Consider the following 19,628-nt stretch of genomic DNA (forward strand, 5'->3'; position numbering starts at 1 on the left):
CCCTCTTCCTTGGTGTGTGGGTTTTGTGTTTTGTATTGCTCAAGGGAAGGACAGCAGGATACAGTTGCCAAGCAGGCAGCACATGGCCACCAGTGGTATGAATTTGCAGCAGCTGGTCAAAAGGTTTTGGCTTTTAATACAAGTGGGCAGTAGCTTTCCTTCAGATTCTCTCCTGCTAAAACTCTTGGAAGAAATGCAAGTAGGATCTTTCCAAAGAGCAAACTAAGGGAGGTATTTTTCTGTCAAATCAACTAAATTGAAACGCTTCAAACAGTACTTGGTTAAGAGTTTCCATTTCTTCAGTTTTAATAAAACAGCACTACTTTGATTTTTTTGCCTTGCTTGCTGAAATGGAAATATGTTTGTGTTTTTTTTTAAAGTTTGGTTAGTAGTAATTTCTTTGAACAAAGTTTTTGATTAGAATGCCTAACTGGTTTTAGGGAAATGTTTTGGTATCTTTGGCTTTGTGTTAGTTATGTGTATGGTTTGTTCTGACTGTGCTGTGTGTTCACTTTAGTATTTTTTGCCATTTTTTCCATTTTATTAGCGTCATGCCCTATCACTTTTCCCCTCATTGATTTCAAAACAATGCATCTGCAGAGAGATGGGGAGGGTAAGTATGGTTCACCATAGTTTAGTTTTTTTGCGTTTTGATGGTTCACTTTGTTTGCCTTTTTATGAGCCCTTCTCCTGCTGTCCCCATATATTAGGAAAATGGTTCTGGGTTAAAAATGATACCCAGATATAATTGTTTTTGTTACTTCCCTCTTAAAACAGGTGATTTCTCACAAAATGCTTATTACCAGTTATTTGCTGGGAAGCAGGTACAAGGGTTGCTTTGAAAATCACTTTATTGCTGGGTTTATTCTGGGATTGCACGCTTTGTACCCAATTTTTAGTTATCAGATTAATCGGGGCTTTAAAAACTATCTAAATTATCTTATTACCCTGGAAAAATTATGTAGTGCTTTAAATTGCTAATATATAAAGTTAAATTTCTAAAGTAGCAATCCTTTCCTATTGTGTGAAGAAAAAGAAAATACCAGTCTTTTTGACACTGTCAAACCATCTTTGCATCCAAAAATACTTAAAAACTCACTTTTGCTATTGTTAATATGATGTCATACATCAAAGTTTTAAATCGTAGTTATAAATAAGGTTAATATGTAGATGGAAAAGTATTTCCGCTTTTTGGATTCTAGTGATACTTGTATTTTTGTATTTGGAGTATATTTGTGGATTGTATGTGTTCTGTATGTAATCAGACCTTAACATGGGCACAGACATCAAATAAATCGACGTGGGTTCATTTGAGAACATACAGGATAGCTCCAGGAAGATAAATGTGCTTAAGATCTAGTGCTGTTAAATTTTGTCCTGATAATACTGTTGAGTGTTTAATTACTCAGATATGTAGTAAACATAGAAATCCTGTAATTGAAAATAACAAACACAATTTAATGTTCAGGGCCGGGTGCTGTCAGATGAGTAAGCTGGCACCATTTGGAAATGTTAAGAATTCTTTTGGGGTCAGAGAGCTCCATTTGGTGTGTTGTGAATAGCGTGGGGGAATAGCTTCCTTCCAGTTTTAAGACAGTCACTTGACAGTGAGTGATAGCTTATTCACCTGGCAGCTCTTGAGGACGGTTTTGTATTTATTGTTTATAAAACAGCACTTAAAAAATAATATCTAATACAACTTTAAGAGCTTGACAGTGTCCTTTCTTGCTTTGTGACTGGGTTCAGAAATTTAAGGTAATACTTCTATGGGAAAATGGAACTCTGAGCAAAAGAAAAAAAACATAGAAAATTAGAAACTATAGTAGTAGGCTTTATGAAGATCCTGTATCCCTTATCCCTTGTTTTTTTTTTTTTTAAAGTACATAATAAATATTATATGAGCCACTACATAATGATATGATTTAAAGAAAATATATCTGATAGTTGTGTGACTTTTTTTTCCATGCAGAACCAAGAGACCCATGGTACCATTATTTGTGTTTGTTTTACAGAGCCATTTCCTGCTTTTAAGTCTTGGCAGGAAGACTCTGAGTCTGGAGAAGCTCAGCTCTCTCCACAAGCTGGAAGAATGAATCATCACCCCCTGGAAGAGGACTGTCCTCCAGTATTATCACATCGTAGTTTAGATTTTGGGCAAAGCCAGCGTTTCCTACATGATCCAGAAACATTGGATTCCTCATCTAAGGCACTTTCTTTTACTAGGTACATTATTTTTATATACTTAGGAGAGGTGATTCTTATGTCACTAGATCCTTTGCAAAATTTAATCCTTCAGACCTTACAATTCAAAGCTTCTCCCCCTCTATCATGAAAAATGTTTTTGTAATTTTTTGGTGGGGGCTCATAAATTCTGAGTTCATGAGGTGTAGAGGTTTGCTTTCTATTAGACTTACCACACAGTATACATAATCATTTTTTTCACCTATTACTGAAATACAGAACTCTGGAAGGGAAGCAGCAAGTGGAACTCACCAATTCCTCATGTTTGTATTGTCAGGATTTTAAATTGATTCTGAATGTCAAAACCTTTCCTTTGCAATTTTTTTTTTTTTTTTAAGATTTTATTTACTTGACAGCAAGAGAGGGAACACAAGCAGGTCGAATGGAAGTGGGAGAAGCAGGCTCCCTTTAGAGCAGGGGAGCCTGATGTGGGGCTCGATCGCAGGACCCTGGGATCATGACCTGACCCAAAGGCAGACAGCCATCCAGGCGCCCCTTTCCTTTGTAATTTGAATACAAAACAGACTCTAAGCTGGGCATCTTTGTTTCATTTCTGCTTTAGTCTAAACAACTTTTGAGGGATTATATATTGTTTTCAGCAGTATTTGTGTTAGCTAATGGTGTGGTCTCTAAAATTATAGTGTAAGGTTTTGTTTTGGGTTTTTTTGTTTGTTTTTTGTTTTTTTAACACTACCTGTCCTTAGTTTTAGGGACTTAATTTTTACTTTAAAGATTTGCTTCTTGGGGGCGCCTGGGTGGCTCAGTGGGTTAAAGCCTCTGCCTTCAGCTCAGGTCATGATCCCAGGGTTCTGGGATTGAGCCCCACATCGGGCTCTGCTCAGTGGGGAGCCTCCTTCCTCCTCTCTCTGCCTGCCTCTCTGCCTAGTTGTGATCTCGGTCTGTCAAATAAATAAATAAAATCTTTAAAAAATAAAAAATAAAAAAAAAATAAAGATTTGCTTCTTGGAAATGGCGTGATGTTATATCAGGGTGATAAGAGTCATAGTGTTGATAACTTGAAAAAAATTTTTTGATCAGGTAACTTTTTTTTTTTTAATATAATTAACATACAACATTCTCTTACTTTCAGGGTGCCTTTCTAGCTCAGTCGGTAGAGTGGGTGACTTTTGATCTCAGGGTTGTAGGTTCAAGCTCCACTATGGGTATAAATAAAACTAAAAAACAAAATTTGAAAAAATTGTTTTGGTTTTAGGTGTACATCATAGTAATATGATAGTTTTGTACATTGAAATGAACCCCCTCATAGATCTAGCTACCATCTGTAATAATTGAAATTTTAACTAACACTCTTATTTTAATTCAGGATTCGAAGATCATCCTTCAGTTCAAACGATGAAAAAAGAGAAGACAGAACACCGTATCAGTTGGTCAAGAAACTTCAGAAAAAAATTAGACAATTTGAGGAACAGTTTGAAAGGGAAAGAAATAGCAAGGTAAATTTATAGCATTGTCCAGGGTTTGGCAGATACATTGGAACTGGGAGGAGGTTCTTTGGAGAGCGTTAGTCCATCTCTTCCCTTAGATAATGAAGTTGAGGTGTGCAGAGAAATAGTGATCATGTAGATCTGAGATTATATAGATCCTTAGCTGCCTCATTTCCAGGCCAGTATTCTTACCAGTGGATCTTTATATTTTAATCAGCAAAAAGCTTGTATAATTTTAAAATGAAATACTTTACATTAACAAATCATGTTAATGCTATTTCTGCTTCCTCAAAAACCACAAATAGCAAGGGGTGATGGGAGAGGGAAGGTATGGGAGGGAGGGGGACAGATATTTAATAACTGGAACATATGAAGTAGAAAGAATCTTACACTTTGAGTCAGAAGACCTATCTCCAAATCTGGCTTTCATCAGTTGCTAGATTCTGCTCTGAGAGAACTTTACCTGATATTCTGTTCTGTCTACTTCATATAAGGTAAGATGAAATAAGGATTGAATGAATTGTCTGCTGTGGGAACTGTAATATATTACTTGGGCATCAGTTAACAGTTATCGCTTACACAGAGGTGTCCATGTTCCTTAATTTTTTAGCCCTCCTACAGTGATATTGCAGCCAATCCAAAGGTATTAAAATGGATGACAGAGCTTACCAAACTGCGGAAGCAAATTAAAGGTAGAAAATATATCATTTTTATAATATGTTTGCTTTAAACAGATTTTTTATTCTCATCATTGTAGTATTCTCTTTATTACATGAAAATTGTATGAATAATTCTGTGACATGAATTAATAGTGAGAATAATATTCTATGAGAATTATGGTTATAATTTTTGATGATTTTTAAATCTGAGACACTATTTGGCAAAAATAAAAGTTTCCTTTTGTTCTTTTATTAGTTATGGTCAAAGTTGAAGTACTCTATTCTTCTGTATGTCTTTCTGGTGTTTCTCTTAGTCTTTTGAAAAGTGCCCTAGATTGTATATTCATAGGTGATATTAAAAAGTTTATCTGGAGGGACGCCTGGGTGGCTCAGTTGGTTAAGCAGTTGCCTTCGGCTCAGGTCATGATCCCAGGGTTCTGGGATCGAGTCCCGCATCGGGCTCCTTGCTCGGCAGGGAGCCTGCTTCTCCCTCTGCCTCTCTGTCTACCTGTGCTCACTCGCTCTCTCTCCCTCTGTCTCTGACAAATAAATAAATAAAATCTTAAAAAAAAAAAAAGTTTATCTGGAAAAACAGTTCAAATATTAAGCAGTTTTGGTTTTGGTAGGTATTTCATTAAGAATTTTTGATAGGTATTTACGACTGTCACAATAAACTGTTTATACTACAGAGACTAAAAATTGTAAGTCTTCTTTAAAGAAAAACTAGGTGTGTGTTGTGGGTGTTGGCCCAATATAGCAGCTGCTAAGTTATATTTGCTTTATAGGTGTTTAATCAGCATGCGTTTTAGTATTTGTTAATACTTAAAAAATTATCTGTACCAACTATGGGCTTATAACGTGGAGCATCACATTTTGGTATATTCATTTGAATTTATTCAACAAAATTTTTACTATTATTAAGTACCAAGTACTTGTAGACATCTGAGTCTATGTTGCTGGATAAGACAGTTATTTGTCCCTGTGGTCATTGAGTTCACATCCTTGGGTTAAAATAAGTTTCCTTACCTCTTTAGAATTTTCCCCTATAATTCTATTCAGCATTTCCTTGTTTAATGACAATTTCCAACTGTCTGTGAAAATCATTACCTTGAATGTGTTACTGATGGGTGTATTAAATTGACAAGCATTAGTCTCTTAACTAATTTTCCAATTTTCTTCCCCATTTATTGTCTCACAGTTCATTCTCTATGTAGCAGCCAGAATTATCTTTTAAAAAACTCTCTTAACTTTATCATCAGAGCCCTCAATGAACTTCCCTTTTAACTTAGAATAAATCCTTACATGGAGAGAAGTAGTGATCATGTATGTCTGAGGTTATATAGATCCTTAGCTGCCTCATTTCCTTGCCTACTGTGCCCTTAGTCCATTTTATCACATCCCACTCTCATTTTCTGTTCCTTAAACATACCATGCTTCAGGGCCTCTGGCTGGCTATTACTTCAACTGGGGAGGAATGCTCTTCCCCTAAGTCTTCTGTGCTCCATTAGCTGCTGTTTCTTCCATGTTCACCTAGTATGTCCCTATTTCTAAAAGTCCTTTTTCAGTCCATTAAATATAGTTGCTGTTCCCTAAAGTACATTGCTTTTAGCACTGTGACAACATCCTATGTTCTCTTCTTTATAGCTCTTGGCATTCTTTGAAATTATTTTGTTTTTTGGTTTTTGTTTTTATTTCCTTGAATATATGCTCCATGAGAACAGGGACGATGTCTGTTTGTTTACTACTGTACCACTAATGCTTACCAGAAAATCTCACTTTATGGTAAGGCTTTCTATGAATTACTGTTAAAAGAATGAATGGAATAGCTTGCCACATACAGAATTTCAGTATTTCATGTAACCTTGAAATACCGGAGCCTGTGTGCTGTTAACGTCTACTTTCCTGTTGTATATCTTGCTTATCACTCTTTGCTTCTTTAACAAAATCATTATTACTGATCTGTGTGTCCTCTTGCTTCTGAAATGTAGATGCAAAACACAAAAGCTCTGATGGAGAATTTGTACCTCAGACACGCCCACGTAGTAACACTCTTCCAAAAAGCTTTGGCTCTTCTCTGTACCATGAAGATGAAGAGAATGAAGATGAATCCAAGGTCATTCAGAAGGAGAAGAAGCCATCTAAGGAAGCAACACTTGAACTTATTCTGAAAAGACTGAAAGAAAAACGTGTTGAACGGTGTCTTCCGGAAGATATCAAAGTAATCTTGAGCTATGCTTTTTACCCAGACTAGCCTTTAGAGTCCCTGAAAAGAAGTACCCCAGTGGCATAGAGATTGTAGGTAGTCTTACTGGCCTGAATCTGCTCTCCAAGTTTGTAGGTAAACAACATGTTTTTATCTGCACACCAGAAATGACCAGACTTTCTGGGAGTGAATCACAGTAGTAAAACTAAGGGGCACATGGCTTGCTCAGTTGGTAGAGCTTGCAACTCTTGATCTTGGTGTTAGGAGTTCTGAGCCCCACACTGGGTGTAAAGATTACTTAGAAATAAAATCTTAAAAAAAAAAATGTAAAACTGAAAAAGCCAGAATCCTGATCTGTTCATTTGTACTGGGACAGTTGGCAAAATGAAGAGCCTAAACATAACTGAGCTTTAATCTCGGCCTTGTGTCTTGATACTTACAGGGATTGTGCTGTTAGCTTTTGCCAGGCCCCGACTCACTTTATTTGCATTCTGCCCCTGAGTCCCTTCAACTGTCTTATGACTTAAAGATATATGATTATGTCCATTAAAATACTAAGACAGTATGATTGTTGTGAGGATTGAATAAATGAATATTTTTGAAAAACCATTACTCAGAGCCCATGCCTACGGGAGTCCTGGTCAAAAGCGTTTGGCAACCCAATTTATTTATTAAATGAGGTCTGCTGGGATAGTACAGAGATGGTCGCATGTGAACTTTTGTGTAGGCAGTGATGAACCCTGATGCTTATTCCTGCCTTGACAACAGAGTATACCTCTTTCATGATTTAAATATTGGATTGTTTGTCTCCCTTGAACAGGGCTGGATCAGAAATTTTGATCACTCCCTTCCCTCAGCTTTTTTATTTTTCAGTTTTGTGTCAGATCAACCAACCTCCTTTCCCCTCTCTCCACCCCTTTTTCTAGAAATGATTTTGATTGGATTAGCTTTATTCAGATACTTTGTCCTAGGTTTAAGGTGCAAGCTTGACGTTGAAATCAGTGTTTTACAGTTTACCCCTAGCTGTTCTCTATTGGATTTACATAATCTAAAGTTATATTTGTTATATCCAGTGATTTTTTTTTTTTTTTTTTTTTTTTTTAACCTCTGTTCTACTCTGCTGAGAAACAGGGCAGTATTATCTAATCCTGGGAATGAGAATTTATTTGGTCTAGAATCCAAAGGTATTCTGTGGAACATTGGTTCATTGGCATGTAAAAAGGTGGCCAGTGAAACAAAGTGGGAAGGTTCTTTGGGCAAATAAATTAGGATGTCCTTCCTCCTCTTTAATTTAGAGTACTAAAAGGTAGGAGGTTAGTATTGCAGTGTAAACAAAGTGTCATAGGAAGGGAAACTGAGCTCATAGATGAGAAGTCTAGGTCACACATTGGCAGTGTTGTACTTTTTCAGGATCTTTCCGTTATACTGCTGTCAGATTTTAATTGTTCAGTAGAAATACTGGTTTATATGACAAAAAGAATTTAAGTAACTTATCCAAGGTTACCAAGCCGGTATTCATGATTTGTTCAGATAAAATAGAAGTAAGCCACCAAAGAGAGTGGATATCTACTTACTGGGAGACCAGATTTTACAAGAGATTGAAAACTACTCTCTGCAAATTTGTAAGGAAAGGCTCTATTTCTTGTTAGCCTAGGCTGGAGTGGTGATGGGCTGCCCTTTCACCCTAATTCTTTACATTGTGGGATTGAGGAACATAATATGTTGCCAATGAGAGTGTTTTGTTTTGTTTTTTCTTTTAAATTCTAGAAAATGACAAAAGATCATTTGATAGAAGAGAAAACGTCTCTCCAAAAAAGTCTTCTTTACTATGAAAGTCAACATGGAAGGCCGGTAAATGTCTCTTTTGCTAAAGAGATTTGATTTTCTGCCCTAACAAAGAGGACAAATTTCTTTAGTGGCCCACATCTTCGGAGCTGCTTTGTAGAGCATTGCTTCGTCCGTTTAAGAGATTGTCTACTTATTTAAAATAACTTCTTAAAATTGGGAGAAAGTCATGTTGCTTAATGTTTAAAATTTCTGATGACTTGGTAATTTTAATATTTTCACTTTAGGTGACCAGAGAAGAAAGGCACATTGTGAAACCTCTCTATGAGAGATACAGACTTGTAAAACAGATGCTGACAAGAGTTAGCATCACTCCTGTTCTTGTGAGTAAAACACACGAAGATTTGTCTATTCGTTTTACCAAAACTTATCCTTTAAAAAATATATTGTGGTGGTGTATTGGAAAAATATACAGCTAAGGTAACAAGAATTGTATTTGTAAGGTGAGGTTACTGCTTTTTAAAGAATAGGCAATTAATAATCAGTGCCTACCTATCATCTCCCAGGCACTTGTAAAAGTGTTTTATGTATGTCATTAAATGAAGAAGATATCATTAAATCCTGACAAGTCACAACAGGTAGCAGAAGATAGCCTCAATTCACAGATGATGAAACTGGGACTGAGGAGTATATGCCCGGGATCATCTGCCTTGTAGAATTAAAAAAACATCACAGACCTGTACCCCTGGGGATTCACAGACCTGTACCCCTGGGGATAAAAATATATGTTTATAAAAAATAAAAAATTTAAAAAACAAACAAACAAACATACTTCAGACCCTGGCTTAGTTTGTTTCAGTTTAAATTCTTGTGTTTGAAAACACATCAGTTTTATGATGGCTGTCATGAAGATTTAATTGCACAATCTAATAAAATGATTTCTTTCAGTTCATCTTTTTATTTTTTTTTATTTTTTATTTTTTTAAAGATTTTATTTATTTATTTGACAGAGATCACATGTAGGCAGAGAGGCAGGCAGAGAGAGAGAGGAGGAAGCAGGCTTCCTGCTGAGCAGAGAGCCCGAAGTGGGGCTTGATCCCAGGACCCTGAGATCATGACCTGAGCCGAAGGCAGAGGCTTAACCCACTGAGCCACCCAGGCGCCCCTAGTTCATCTTTTTAAATGAAGAATTATCAAAATAATGCTTTTTTACATTTGTGAAAACTCTTAATACTTAGGTGCAAATTAGTGCTGTCTCCAAATTAACCAGTAGGTAGTAGGACTCTAGATTTCTCTCAGGCTCACATAGAAAACAGCATGTAGCCCATTTTGAACCATTTTGTAGGAATTAATTTATTGGAACTGTGCTTTGCTTAGGCATACAAGGTCATTTTTTTTTTTTTTTTTCCCCCAGATTTTATTTACTTATTTGACAGACAAGTAGGCAGAGAGGCAGGCAGACAGAGAGAGAGAATGAAGCAGGCTTCCCACTGAGCAGAGAGCCTGATGCGGGGCTTGATCCCAGGACGCTGGGATCATGACCTGAGCTGAAGGCAGAGGCTTTAACCACACTGAGCCACCCAGGCACCCTGGCATGCAAGGTCATTTTTAAATCAATAGCCACTTGCATGGGGATTTCTTTTGGGCTTTGACTACCTTACTACTACTCATTGTTAGAAGGTTCACATTGGCCTTCTGAGCATTTTTATTTAACCTCAAGTAAATACTCCTTTTTAAAATGGCTTTTTAAAAATTGGTCATCTCAGCACTATTTGATTTACATATAATCAATTTTTTTTGAGCAAGGAATCCTGTATAGGTTATAGTCTGCACATACAACAATTTATTTAATACAGATTTTATCCTTTGATTACAAGGCATTTTAGTGTCTCATTGACATTCGTAATTCAAATTCAAATAGTCTTTGAATTTTATGAACATAATTTTGGAACTCCACAGATTTGTTTTTAATAAACTGAAGCTATAGCAAGTATGACTAGATCTTACAGATGCCTAAGTATGATTATCGTACAGAGAAATTTGAGGTATAAAAGTTAAGCCAAGACAGTTTGGTAGGAAAGAATTTTTTCAGCAAATGAGGTTGGTACAGTTGGGTATTGATACGCAAAAAAGACGAATGTAGACCCTTATCTGACACAAAATTTAACTCAGAATGGTTCACTGACCTAAATGTAGGAACTGAAACTATAAAACTAATAGGGAATAGAAGAATAAATCTTTGTGACCTTGAATTAGGCAGTGTTTTCTTGCATGTGACACTAAAAACACTGACAAAAATAAATAAATTGGACCTCATCAAAATCAAAAAGTTTTGTGCATCAAAGGACATTTTTGGAAGTGGAAAGACAACCTATAGAATGGGAGAAAATGTTTGCATATCATGTATCTGATAAGGGACTGGTATCTAGAGTATATAGAACTCTTTCAGTTCAATAATAAAAAGATTAATAACCCAGTTAAAAAAATGGGGGAGGGGTGCATGGGAGGCTCAGTTGGTTAAGCACCTGACTCTTGATTTCAGCTCAGGTCATGATCTCAGGGTCCTGGGATTGAACCCCCCCTTCAGGCTCTGCACTTAGCTTCGGGATTCTCTCTCCTGCTCTGCCTCTCCTCCACTTGCTCACTTGTGCTTTCTCTCTAGAAAAATCTTTTTGAAAAAAATTGGGCAAAGGATTTGATACACATTTCTCCAGAGAAGATATATAAATGGCCATTAAATACATGAAAAGAAGATCAACATCATTAGTTATTAGGAAATGCAAATAAATCCACATTCAGATACCACTTTATACACATTAGGATAGCTTTAATGAGAAAAGATAACAGCGTTGACTGGATGTGGAGAAATTGGAATGCTTACGTTATGCACTGCTGGTGAATGTAAAATGGTACACCCACTTTGATAAACAGTTTGACATTTCCTCAAAGAATTAAACAGGGTTATCATCTGACCTAGCAGTTCTCCTTGTTATATGCTTGAGAGAATTGAAAACATGTCTACATGAAAACTTGCATACAAATATACATAGCAGCATCCTTCATAATGGCTAAAATGTAGAAAAAAATGAAATTTGCAGCAACTGATGAATAAACAAAATGTGGTATATCCATATAATGGATTATTAGCCATAAAGGAATGGAAGTACTAATAACATGTTACAACATGGGTTAATTTTAAAAACATTAGTGCTAAGCAAGAGAAGTGAAATACAGAAGGCCACATACTTTATGATTCCATTTATGTGAAATAGCTAGAATAGGCCAGCCCATTGAGAGAGTATAGATCAGTGCTGGCCACAGGATAGGGGGAGAGGGCAAATGAGTTAGTAACTAATAAGTACAGAGTTCTTTTGGGATGATGAGCTATTTTGGAATTAGAGGTGATTTTTTAAAAAATGTTCACAATGTTCTTTGTGAATATTTAAAAACCACTAAATTGGACACTTTAAAGGAGTGAATTTAATGGTATGTGGATTATATCTCAGTGAAGCTGTTACTTTAAATGGAGTTTAAAGGTGTCCCGAGACCAAAAAAGTTGACGGCTCTTTAAAAAGGAAAATGTGCCGAATAAAATTACAAGTAATACTTTCCTATTTTTTATTTATTGAATGAGATCTTTTAGGCTATCCAGACATTAATGATAATTTAGCATTTGTGTGCATACATAACAAGAAAGCTTCACAAAAATGAATATACTAAGGAATTCCTAAAAAAAATATAAATTGTTTGGTTAAGATTTTGAATATAAAGCTTAGTATCTGTTCCATAGTGAATGAAGCTTTCTTTGAATGCTTTAAGTGTTTAAAGTAGAAACCATGTTGATTGTTACAGGGATCTCCATCTTCCAAGCGAAGGGGTCAGATGTTACAACCAATCATAGAAGGAGAAACTGCCCATTTTTTTGAAGAAATCAAGGTAATCCTTAAATCATTCACTGATATCTTTCTTAAAGAAAAAGTTGAGAGCCATGGCCTATTTGTTTATCTTTTTGATATCTTTTTAGGAAGAAGAAGAAGATGGTGTTACCCTGTCCTCTGAGCTAACTGATATCCTGAAAACTGCTGTACAGGCACAATCTTCATTGGAAAACTCTGAGTCTGATGTTGAAGAAAATCAAGAAAAACTTGCTCTGGATCTCCGATTGTCAAGTACTCGAGCAGCTTCTATGTATGTATGCTGGTTTGTGATTTTTTAAAAAAATCTATTTGTATAATGAAAATTACATGCCAAGAAATTCAGTTTTAAGTAATCAGGCACTTGGAGGGAATTAATGTGTGCTCAAGAGATATGCCTCTTTCTTTTAAAGGGTTTGGTATATAACTGTCATCATTCACATTTTCTTTACTAAACATTAGTGTGTTTTAAAAATTTTAAAGAAACTGGGGAACCTGGATGGCTCAGTTGGTTAAGCGACTGCCTTCAGCTCAGGTCATGATCCCAGGATCCTGGGATCGAGCCCCACATCGGGCTCCCAGCTCAGTGGAGAGCCTGCTTCTCCCTCTCCCTCTCTCTGCCCCTCTGCCTACTTGTGCTATCTCTCTCGGTCAAACAAATAAATAAAATCTTTAAAAAAAAAAAAGAAAAGAAACTAAAATCTGACATTTGTTTCATAATAGAATGCTGGGACCAGCGGAGAGTTACCTTTATTCTCTATCATCTTCTCTCCCTGATAATGGTGTATGACAGTGGTCTTCAGCCCTGGCTTCACTTTTTTAAAAAAAATTAAAGTATAATTAACGTATAATGCTTATATTAGTTTCAGGTATACAGCATGGTTGACTCAACAATTCTGTTAACTCGGTGGTCACCACAAAAAGTGTAGTCACATACAATGTTACTGCAGTGTTATTGACTGTGTTCTCTATGCTGCACTTTTCATCTCTGTGACTTACTTATAACTGGAAGTTTGCCTCCTAATCCCTTTCACCTGTTTTACCTAACCCCAGCCCAGCTCCGTTCCTCTCAGCCACCCAGTGTGTTCCCTGTATTAATGAAACTGTTACTGTTTGTTTTTTTCTAAATTCCACATATAAGTGAAATCATAGGGAATTTCTTTTTCTTGCTCTGGCTTAAATCATTTCGCTTTATACCCTCTAGGTTCCTCCTTGTTAGAAATGGCAAGATTTCATTCTTTTTTATGGCCAAGTAATATTCCGTGTGTATGTGTGTGCGTGTGCGCGCGCATACACATACCACATCTTTATCCATTCATCTTTTGATTGACACTTGGGCTGCTTCCATATCTTTGCTGTTGTAAATAATGATGCAGTAAACATAGGGGTATATACATCTTTTCGAATTAATGTTTTTGTTTTCTTTGGGTAAATACCCAGTAGTGGAAATACTGGATCATGCAGTATTTCTGTTTTTAATTTTTTGAGCAACCTCATATTGTTTTCCATAGTAGTCTTGGTTTCACTTTAAGATCACCTGGGAAAAATCCCCCCCCACCCCTCCAGTATTGATGTAGAGCCCTACCTGCAGCTATTCCTACATTTAGTTGGTCTGGGCTGTAGATTAGACATTGGGATATTCTAAATGCTCCCCACTGACTTTAGTTTGCAGCCAAGGTTTGAACCCCTGCTAAGAATCACAGTGTTATTTGAATAATGTTTTTTTCCCATTTAAATTTTAGGCCTGAGTTACTGGAACAACTTTGGAAAGCCAGAGCTGAAAAAAAGAAACTACGCAAAACATTACGGGAATTTGAAGAAGCATTTTATCAACAGAATGGAAGGTTTGTTGAACATCACAAAAATTGAGTCTTCTTTCTCCTTGAACTTACAGGTGCCCATATGCTAAATTAAAGGGAGGTATAGGAATAGAAGTGAATTGTGCATATAACGATATTACCATTGAAAATAAAAGTAGAACACATACCTTTTTACTTTGAAGGCCTGCTATTAATGGCAAGAAGTCAGAGATAGAGTAAGCAACATCTGATAGAATATTTCAGATGTCCTAGGAGGCTTGGTTGAATGGCAGTTACATTGTGTTTTTGAAGTCTACATTCTCACCTTTTTGAAGTATTTGTGAATTAAGATTTTTTCCTTTTATTTTTATTTTTTGTTCTTTTTAAAGATTTATTTATTTATTTTAGAAAGAGAGAGAAGGGGTAGGGGCAGAGGGAGGGAGAAAGAATCTCTAGCAGATTCCAAGCAGGCTCCCTGCTGAGCATGGAGGTCCAATGTGGGGCTTGATCTCACGAACCTGAGGTCACGACCTGAGCCGAAATCAAGAGTTAGATGATTAACCAACTAAACCACCCAGGCGCCCCTGTTTTTCCTTTTAGAAAGGGTCCTTATAACATGACTGGTATTCTCACAGCTAGTGTGTATTCTTAGACTGAGACCGTTGCTGCTTAGGCTGCATGTTGGGCCATTCCAGGCTTCCCTTTTTTAAGATGTATAACAGGGTGGTAATCAACAGTGGGCTTCTAAAATACAGTATGGTATGTGCTTTTATCTAACTTGGGCATAGCTGACCCAGTGGAACTCTTTTAAAAAAGTAAGAAAAACAGGGACGTCTGGGTGGTTCAGTCAGTTGAGCGGCTGCCTTCGGCTCAGGTGGGGATCCCAGGGTTCTGGGTTTGAGTTCTGCATCGGGCTTTCTGCTCAGCAGGGAACCTGCTTCTCGCCTGCTGCTCCCTCTGCTTGTGCTCTTTCTCTCTCTGTCAAATAAATAAATAAATTTAAAAAAGCTTTTTTTTTTTTTTTTTAAAAAGGAGAATAAATTCTAATTCAGATGGTGGCCAGAAATGAGCATTCTCTTAGACCTCAGAAAAGTTTTTCTGTTTATGTAACTAGGTAGTCTTACCAAGCCAGTAGCTACATTAAAAATTCCAAAATTTATTTATTTGCTTTGAGTCTTCTATATAGTTGGCAAAAACGGTTAAAAAAAAACTGTTTAAGAATGCATTTTTCAAGTACCTTCTAAATGTGTGAAATGACAGGCTGTACTCCTCTGCTACTTAATATACACTTAGTGACCTGACAGAGTCTAGCAGTGTGTATCTTACTAAAATATTTAGTTACCTCCTAGTTCTCTGCAGTGATCATTGTTAAGTTGAGCATTATTTAATCTGTCAGTAGAGAAATTAATCAAAAACAGAAGTATTTTAGGAATGTTCTTGCAGATGGGGGGAGCTAGTTCTTTCTTGCAGAGGAATTTTTTTTATTTGAATTTACATTTGGTAACATTGTCTCTAACATTAGGATAACTTCTGGGACTTTATTTTTCAAATGATTTCTAGAATATTACAGATTTTACTTTCTACCCTAGGAATGCCCAGAAAGAAGATCGTGTTCCAGTGCTTGAGGAGTACAAGGAGTACAAGAAAATTAAAGCCAAACTCAGGCTTCTTGAAGTTCTTATCAGCAAACAAGATTCTTCAAAATCCATATAAAAATATGCTCCTTGAAAACATCATAAAAATCAGTTGTATTCCTGAAGCTATCATCGTGTGTTGGCTGGTACTTGAGTTCATTTTGTCAGGCACTCCGAGAGTATCATTTTGTACTTGATTGTGGTGCCACTAGAGAAAGATGGGAGGGTAAGTAGACCCTCTCTAGGGAGCGTGGTGTTCCATATTAACCACAGACTGTTCTCTCCACCTTTAGCAAACATCAGTTTTCTTCATTGTTTTGTAGTACTACAGATACACCCTGTTAGCAAAAGACTAGTACTTTATTCTTTCAACTTCAAGAACTTTGGAGATACGAGCTTTTTGTTATCACCAACTTTATTTTTATTATTTTTTTAAATTACTGAAGAAAATTGAGAGGAACATCTTCACATTGAATTCTTCGGTTGCCTTTTTCTTACAGAATGACTGAAAATTTGAAAGAAAAGCCTATAAATGTGCACATATGCAACTATGTCCTATGTTTTCTTAGAAAACCAAAATCAACTGAAATTTCAAGTCCTACTGTGGAATACATTTCTGTTTAATTTCCAAAGTGACACTTTCTCACAGGTAGTATGTTAGCAAAATTTTGCAATTCAGTGGTCACACAGCTCCTGGATGAAGATAACAGAGGGCAGACCAAAAAGTGACCTTGTTTAATAGTATAGTGAAAACACACACCACACATCCTACACAGAACTGAATCATATCACATGCTGCCTACGGGACATAAGTTTCTGTTTGTTTCCTCAGTTACTGTTTATTAGCTGGTGATGATGTGATTTGTCTGGATCAGATCCTGTATTTTTTCCCCCTACCCACCTCCAGATAATGTGAGAAAATAGCCATGTCTATGTAGGAACACGGATGGTGCTCAGATTTGTGTGTTCAATTAGATGGGCCTAAGTTGACGAAAGAATCATTATGCCTGAATTAAATACATTCTTCACAAGGGCTGTACCACTGCACTTGTACGTGTACCTTCTGGGGGTTGCATCTTTTTTTCTTTTTTAATTAGAAAAATCCATAAAGAAAACACCCTCTGACAAGGAGCCCTTTTGCTCAGTCACATGCTGTTTAAAGCAGTTCTGTAGTGGTATGCCCCTTGTCATATACTCTTAAGCTTATCTTTTTTTCCTTTGGCTTTGCATGGCTTTTCTTCAAGTACTCTTCTGGTATCATTCTGCTAATCATTTTCACAAATTGGTGACTTTATTTGAGCTAAGAATATAGTCAGTAACAGCATATTCTGGTCAGGCTTATTGTAAGTGTTAATTTTTTTCCTGGTGCTTTTTTGGATTGATGTCTCACTTTGTGCCCATGTTTTGCATGCATTGACTCATGCATGGTTTTCTTAACTAGCTGATATTAACAGTTCCATATAAAAATGGGGACTTCTGTGACATTCTTTAATCAAGTGAGGGAAGCATGAACCTCAGACTTCTGGCACTCTTACATAGTAAGCACATGAAGTAGCTTGATAATAAGTAGTGTGTCTAGGATTTCACATTTCACCTGTGTGTGCAATGCCTTTTTTGGGGGGGAGGGGAATGTTCATTGGTGGTGAACATGTAGTTGGGGAATAAAGCACTAAATCCAGCCCTTTTCGTGTGGTTTCCTTTTGATACAGCTAGGTTATTCATAATGTGTACCTAGAAAAAATGAAATTGAAAATGCCAAAAGAAGTATCACTTTGATTTGAATCCAGCATGCAGTGTGCATTTAATTTCTTTCAGTCTCTAGAAGGGAGTATATCCAAACATCAAATTTAATGTGCACTGTATATTGTTTTATATGAATGTTTTATATACCACATGCAAAAATGTCCATATGCACTATTTAAATGTTTTAAATAATATATTCCTTCTTTATAATGCTAAATCTATATGAGTACCATATTTTTATAAGTCAGTGGCCTGACTGGTTTCATTTTAGAATTAACAGCTGCTTCATGGTGTTGGTTATTCACTGTTCGTGTTTGGCTGCAGGTAGAATAGATCCAAGTGGCATGGCAGCACTTACATGCTATGTGACAGTATTGTGTGTCATAGTTGAGCAGTAGGTAGTAGAATTAGGCAGTTTGTGATAGTTTTACTTTGGTCCAAGTAAAAGCTATATCTATATACAAATAATATATAGATATATATGACCACCAATATAATTGCATTGCTGTGTCTGGCACTTCATTGTATAGACTTTTGTAATAAAAGAACCTGAATGTTCCAAGTCATGTAAATGTTTATTGTTTTTTTTTTCACTAGATGTTAAAAAGACCTTAAGTGTTTCCTTGCCTTAATGTTCTTAGGCTTTGTTTGAGTTACCTCAGCGAGGGACCATACTGGGGGACAACAGGGTTGGTAAACCACTTGACTGGCTACAGCTCTGGGGATTGGTAAGACAAGGAAAGGCTATGTTGATTGCCGTGTGGAAATCTAGGGAGAAGATACGCAGGGAGAACAGTCAGCATTTCTTGTTGCAGTGAATTACCCTACTGAGCAAACTTGAGGTGCAGTTTACTCAGAGAAGAGGCTAGCCGGAGGGAGGGGGGTAGATTTAACATCTATTGAGCATCAATGTGGAAGTTGAGTACTATGGTCAGAGATGTTGTTTGGGCTAAGAGAACATACGGCTCTTCTAGGAGGGCTTGTGTAACCCACTAAAGAAATTAAAAGAGTTACTTCACACAACTTGCCAACCACCCAGACAGGGCTTTTTGCAATACCCCCATCCCTACTTCTCATACATTAAGTTGGCTTCTCATAACCTTGATACTCCTACCTTGCTCTTTATATTCCAAAGTATATTTTGCTTTTTAGAGTGGTTAAGAAAAACTTTTATAAAACTTTAAATGAGTTACTTTAGGAACTTTCTGGATGAATTTACAATTTAAAAATAATAGTGAAATATTTGTAGATGATTGGTCTTCTACATTTTAGCTTATTCTAGGTGACCTCAAACTGGGAAGAATGGAGGTAAGATTATTTTATTTGGGGTCTTACAGAATGTTTTTCCCAAATCCCAAGTATTTATTAATTTATCTGTAGCCAGAAGAAGTTAGAACCTGGTATGTGATGAAAAAATCAACAGTTTCTGTATTCTAGGTAACCCTGGGAAAACTGTCTTTACCTACTTAGTCACCTATTAATTAGAGATCTTCCCCATGAACCATAAGCAGCATTATTTTGTACTTTATCTTCACATTGCTAGAATTTAATGAATCTAATAAAATCCTTCATGTCTAGGGCGCCTGGGTGGCTCAGTGGGTTAAGCCGCTGCCTTCGGCTCAGGTCATGATCTCAGGGTCCTGGGATCAAGTCCTGCATCGGGCTCTCTGCTCAGCAGGGAGCCTGCTTCCTCCTCTCTCTCTGCCTGCCTCTCTGCCTACTTGTGTTCTCTGTCAAATAAATAAATAAAATCTTTAAAAAAAAAATCCTTCATGTCTAACTGTATGTCTAACTCTGGACACGTGCTGTAATACACATAGCTTGTATAGTAGGTCTCATTCAGGGTACTTAATTTCTGGAAATCTTCTGAGCTTATCATAGACTCCGATGATAGTTTGCTGATAGGTGGTGTAGTGTTTTTTAAAATGTACCTGTAATGGGGACATGTTTAGTAAATAGTACAAGGATAAATTTTGTTAGAAATGCTCAAAGATACCAAAAAAAAAAAAAAAAAAAAAAACCCTCAGTGATCATATCAGAGGTTCTCACCTGCACATCTCTCAAGCTGGTAGAGTTGAAATCTTTCTCATCACTCGGTTTAGTTTTAGACTGACATAGTGTAATTCTTTCTCCAGCTCCACGGCATATAAAAAGAGTCTAGAGAATAATTTAGAAGGAAGCAGAGAATGAGTAACATACCTTTGT

General features: G+C 36.6%; 2 protein-coding genes across 12 annotated transcripts in view; one reads left to right on the top strand and one right to left on the bottom strand.

The window, feature by feature from the left end:
- The window catches only part of FAM13B (family with sequence similarity 13 member B), a 73,455-nt gene extending 55,460 nt beyond the window's left edge, over positions 1-17,995 (top strand). For 5 of the 9 annotated variants that reach the window (XM_032336614.1, XM_032336620.1, XM_032336616.1 and 2 more), the window contains 12 exons: positions 548-613; positions 2,013-2,223; positions 3,566-3,695; positions 4,297-4,378; positions 6,062-6,127; positions 6,334-6,563; positions 8,316-8,399; positions 8,621-8,716; positions 12,186-12,269; positions 12,358-12,521; positions 13,990-14,091; positions 15,636-17,995. In XM_032336614.1, coding sequence (XP_032192505.1) covers positions 548-613; positions 2,013-2,223; positions 3,566-3,695; positions 4,297-4,378; positions 6,062-6,127; positions 6,334-6,563; positions 8,316-8,399; positions 8,621-8,716; positions 12,186-12,269; positions 12,358-12,521; positions 13,990-14,091; positions 15,636-15,759 — 1,439 coding nt within the window. In that variant the 3' untranslated portion in view covers positions 15,760-17,995. The remainder of the gene's footprint in view (positions 1-547; positions 614-2,012; positions 2,224-3,565; positions 3,696-4,296; positions 4,379-6,061; positions 6,128-6,333; positions 6,564-8,315; positions 8,400-8,620; positions 8,717-12,185; positions 12,270-12,357; positions 12,522-13,989; positions 14,092-15,635) is intronic. The other 4 variants (XM_032336617.1, XM_032336622.1, XM_032336618.1 and 1 more) reach the window with 3 other exon arrangements.
- Positions 16,116-19,628, bottom strand: part of PKD2L2 (polycystin 2 like 2, transient receptor potential cation channel) — a 42,091-nt gene continuing 38,578 nt past the window's right edge. For all 3 annotated transcript variants that reach the window (XM_032336633.1, XM_032336630.1, XM_032336632.1), the window contains 2 exons: positions 19,473-19,580; positions 16,116-16,185 (listed from right to left, as the gene is read on the bottom strand). In XM_032336633.1, coding sequence (XP_032192524.1) covers positions 19,484-19,580 — 97 coding nt within the window. In that variant the 3' untranslated portion in view covers positions 16,116-16,185; positions 19,473-19,483. The remainder of the gene's footprint in view (positions 16,186-19,472; positions 19,581-19,628) is intronic.

This window comes from Mustela erminea, chromosome 3 (assembly GCF_009829155.1).
Source record: "Mustela erminea isolate mMusErm1 chromosome 3, mMusErm1.Pri, whole genome shotgun sequence".
Taxonomy (NCBI): Eukaryota; Metazoa; Chordata; class Mammalia; order Carnivora; family Mustelidae; genus Mustela; species Mustela erminea.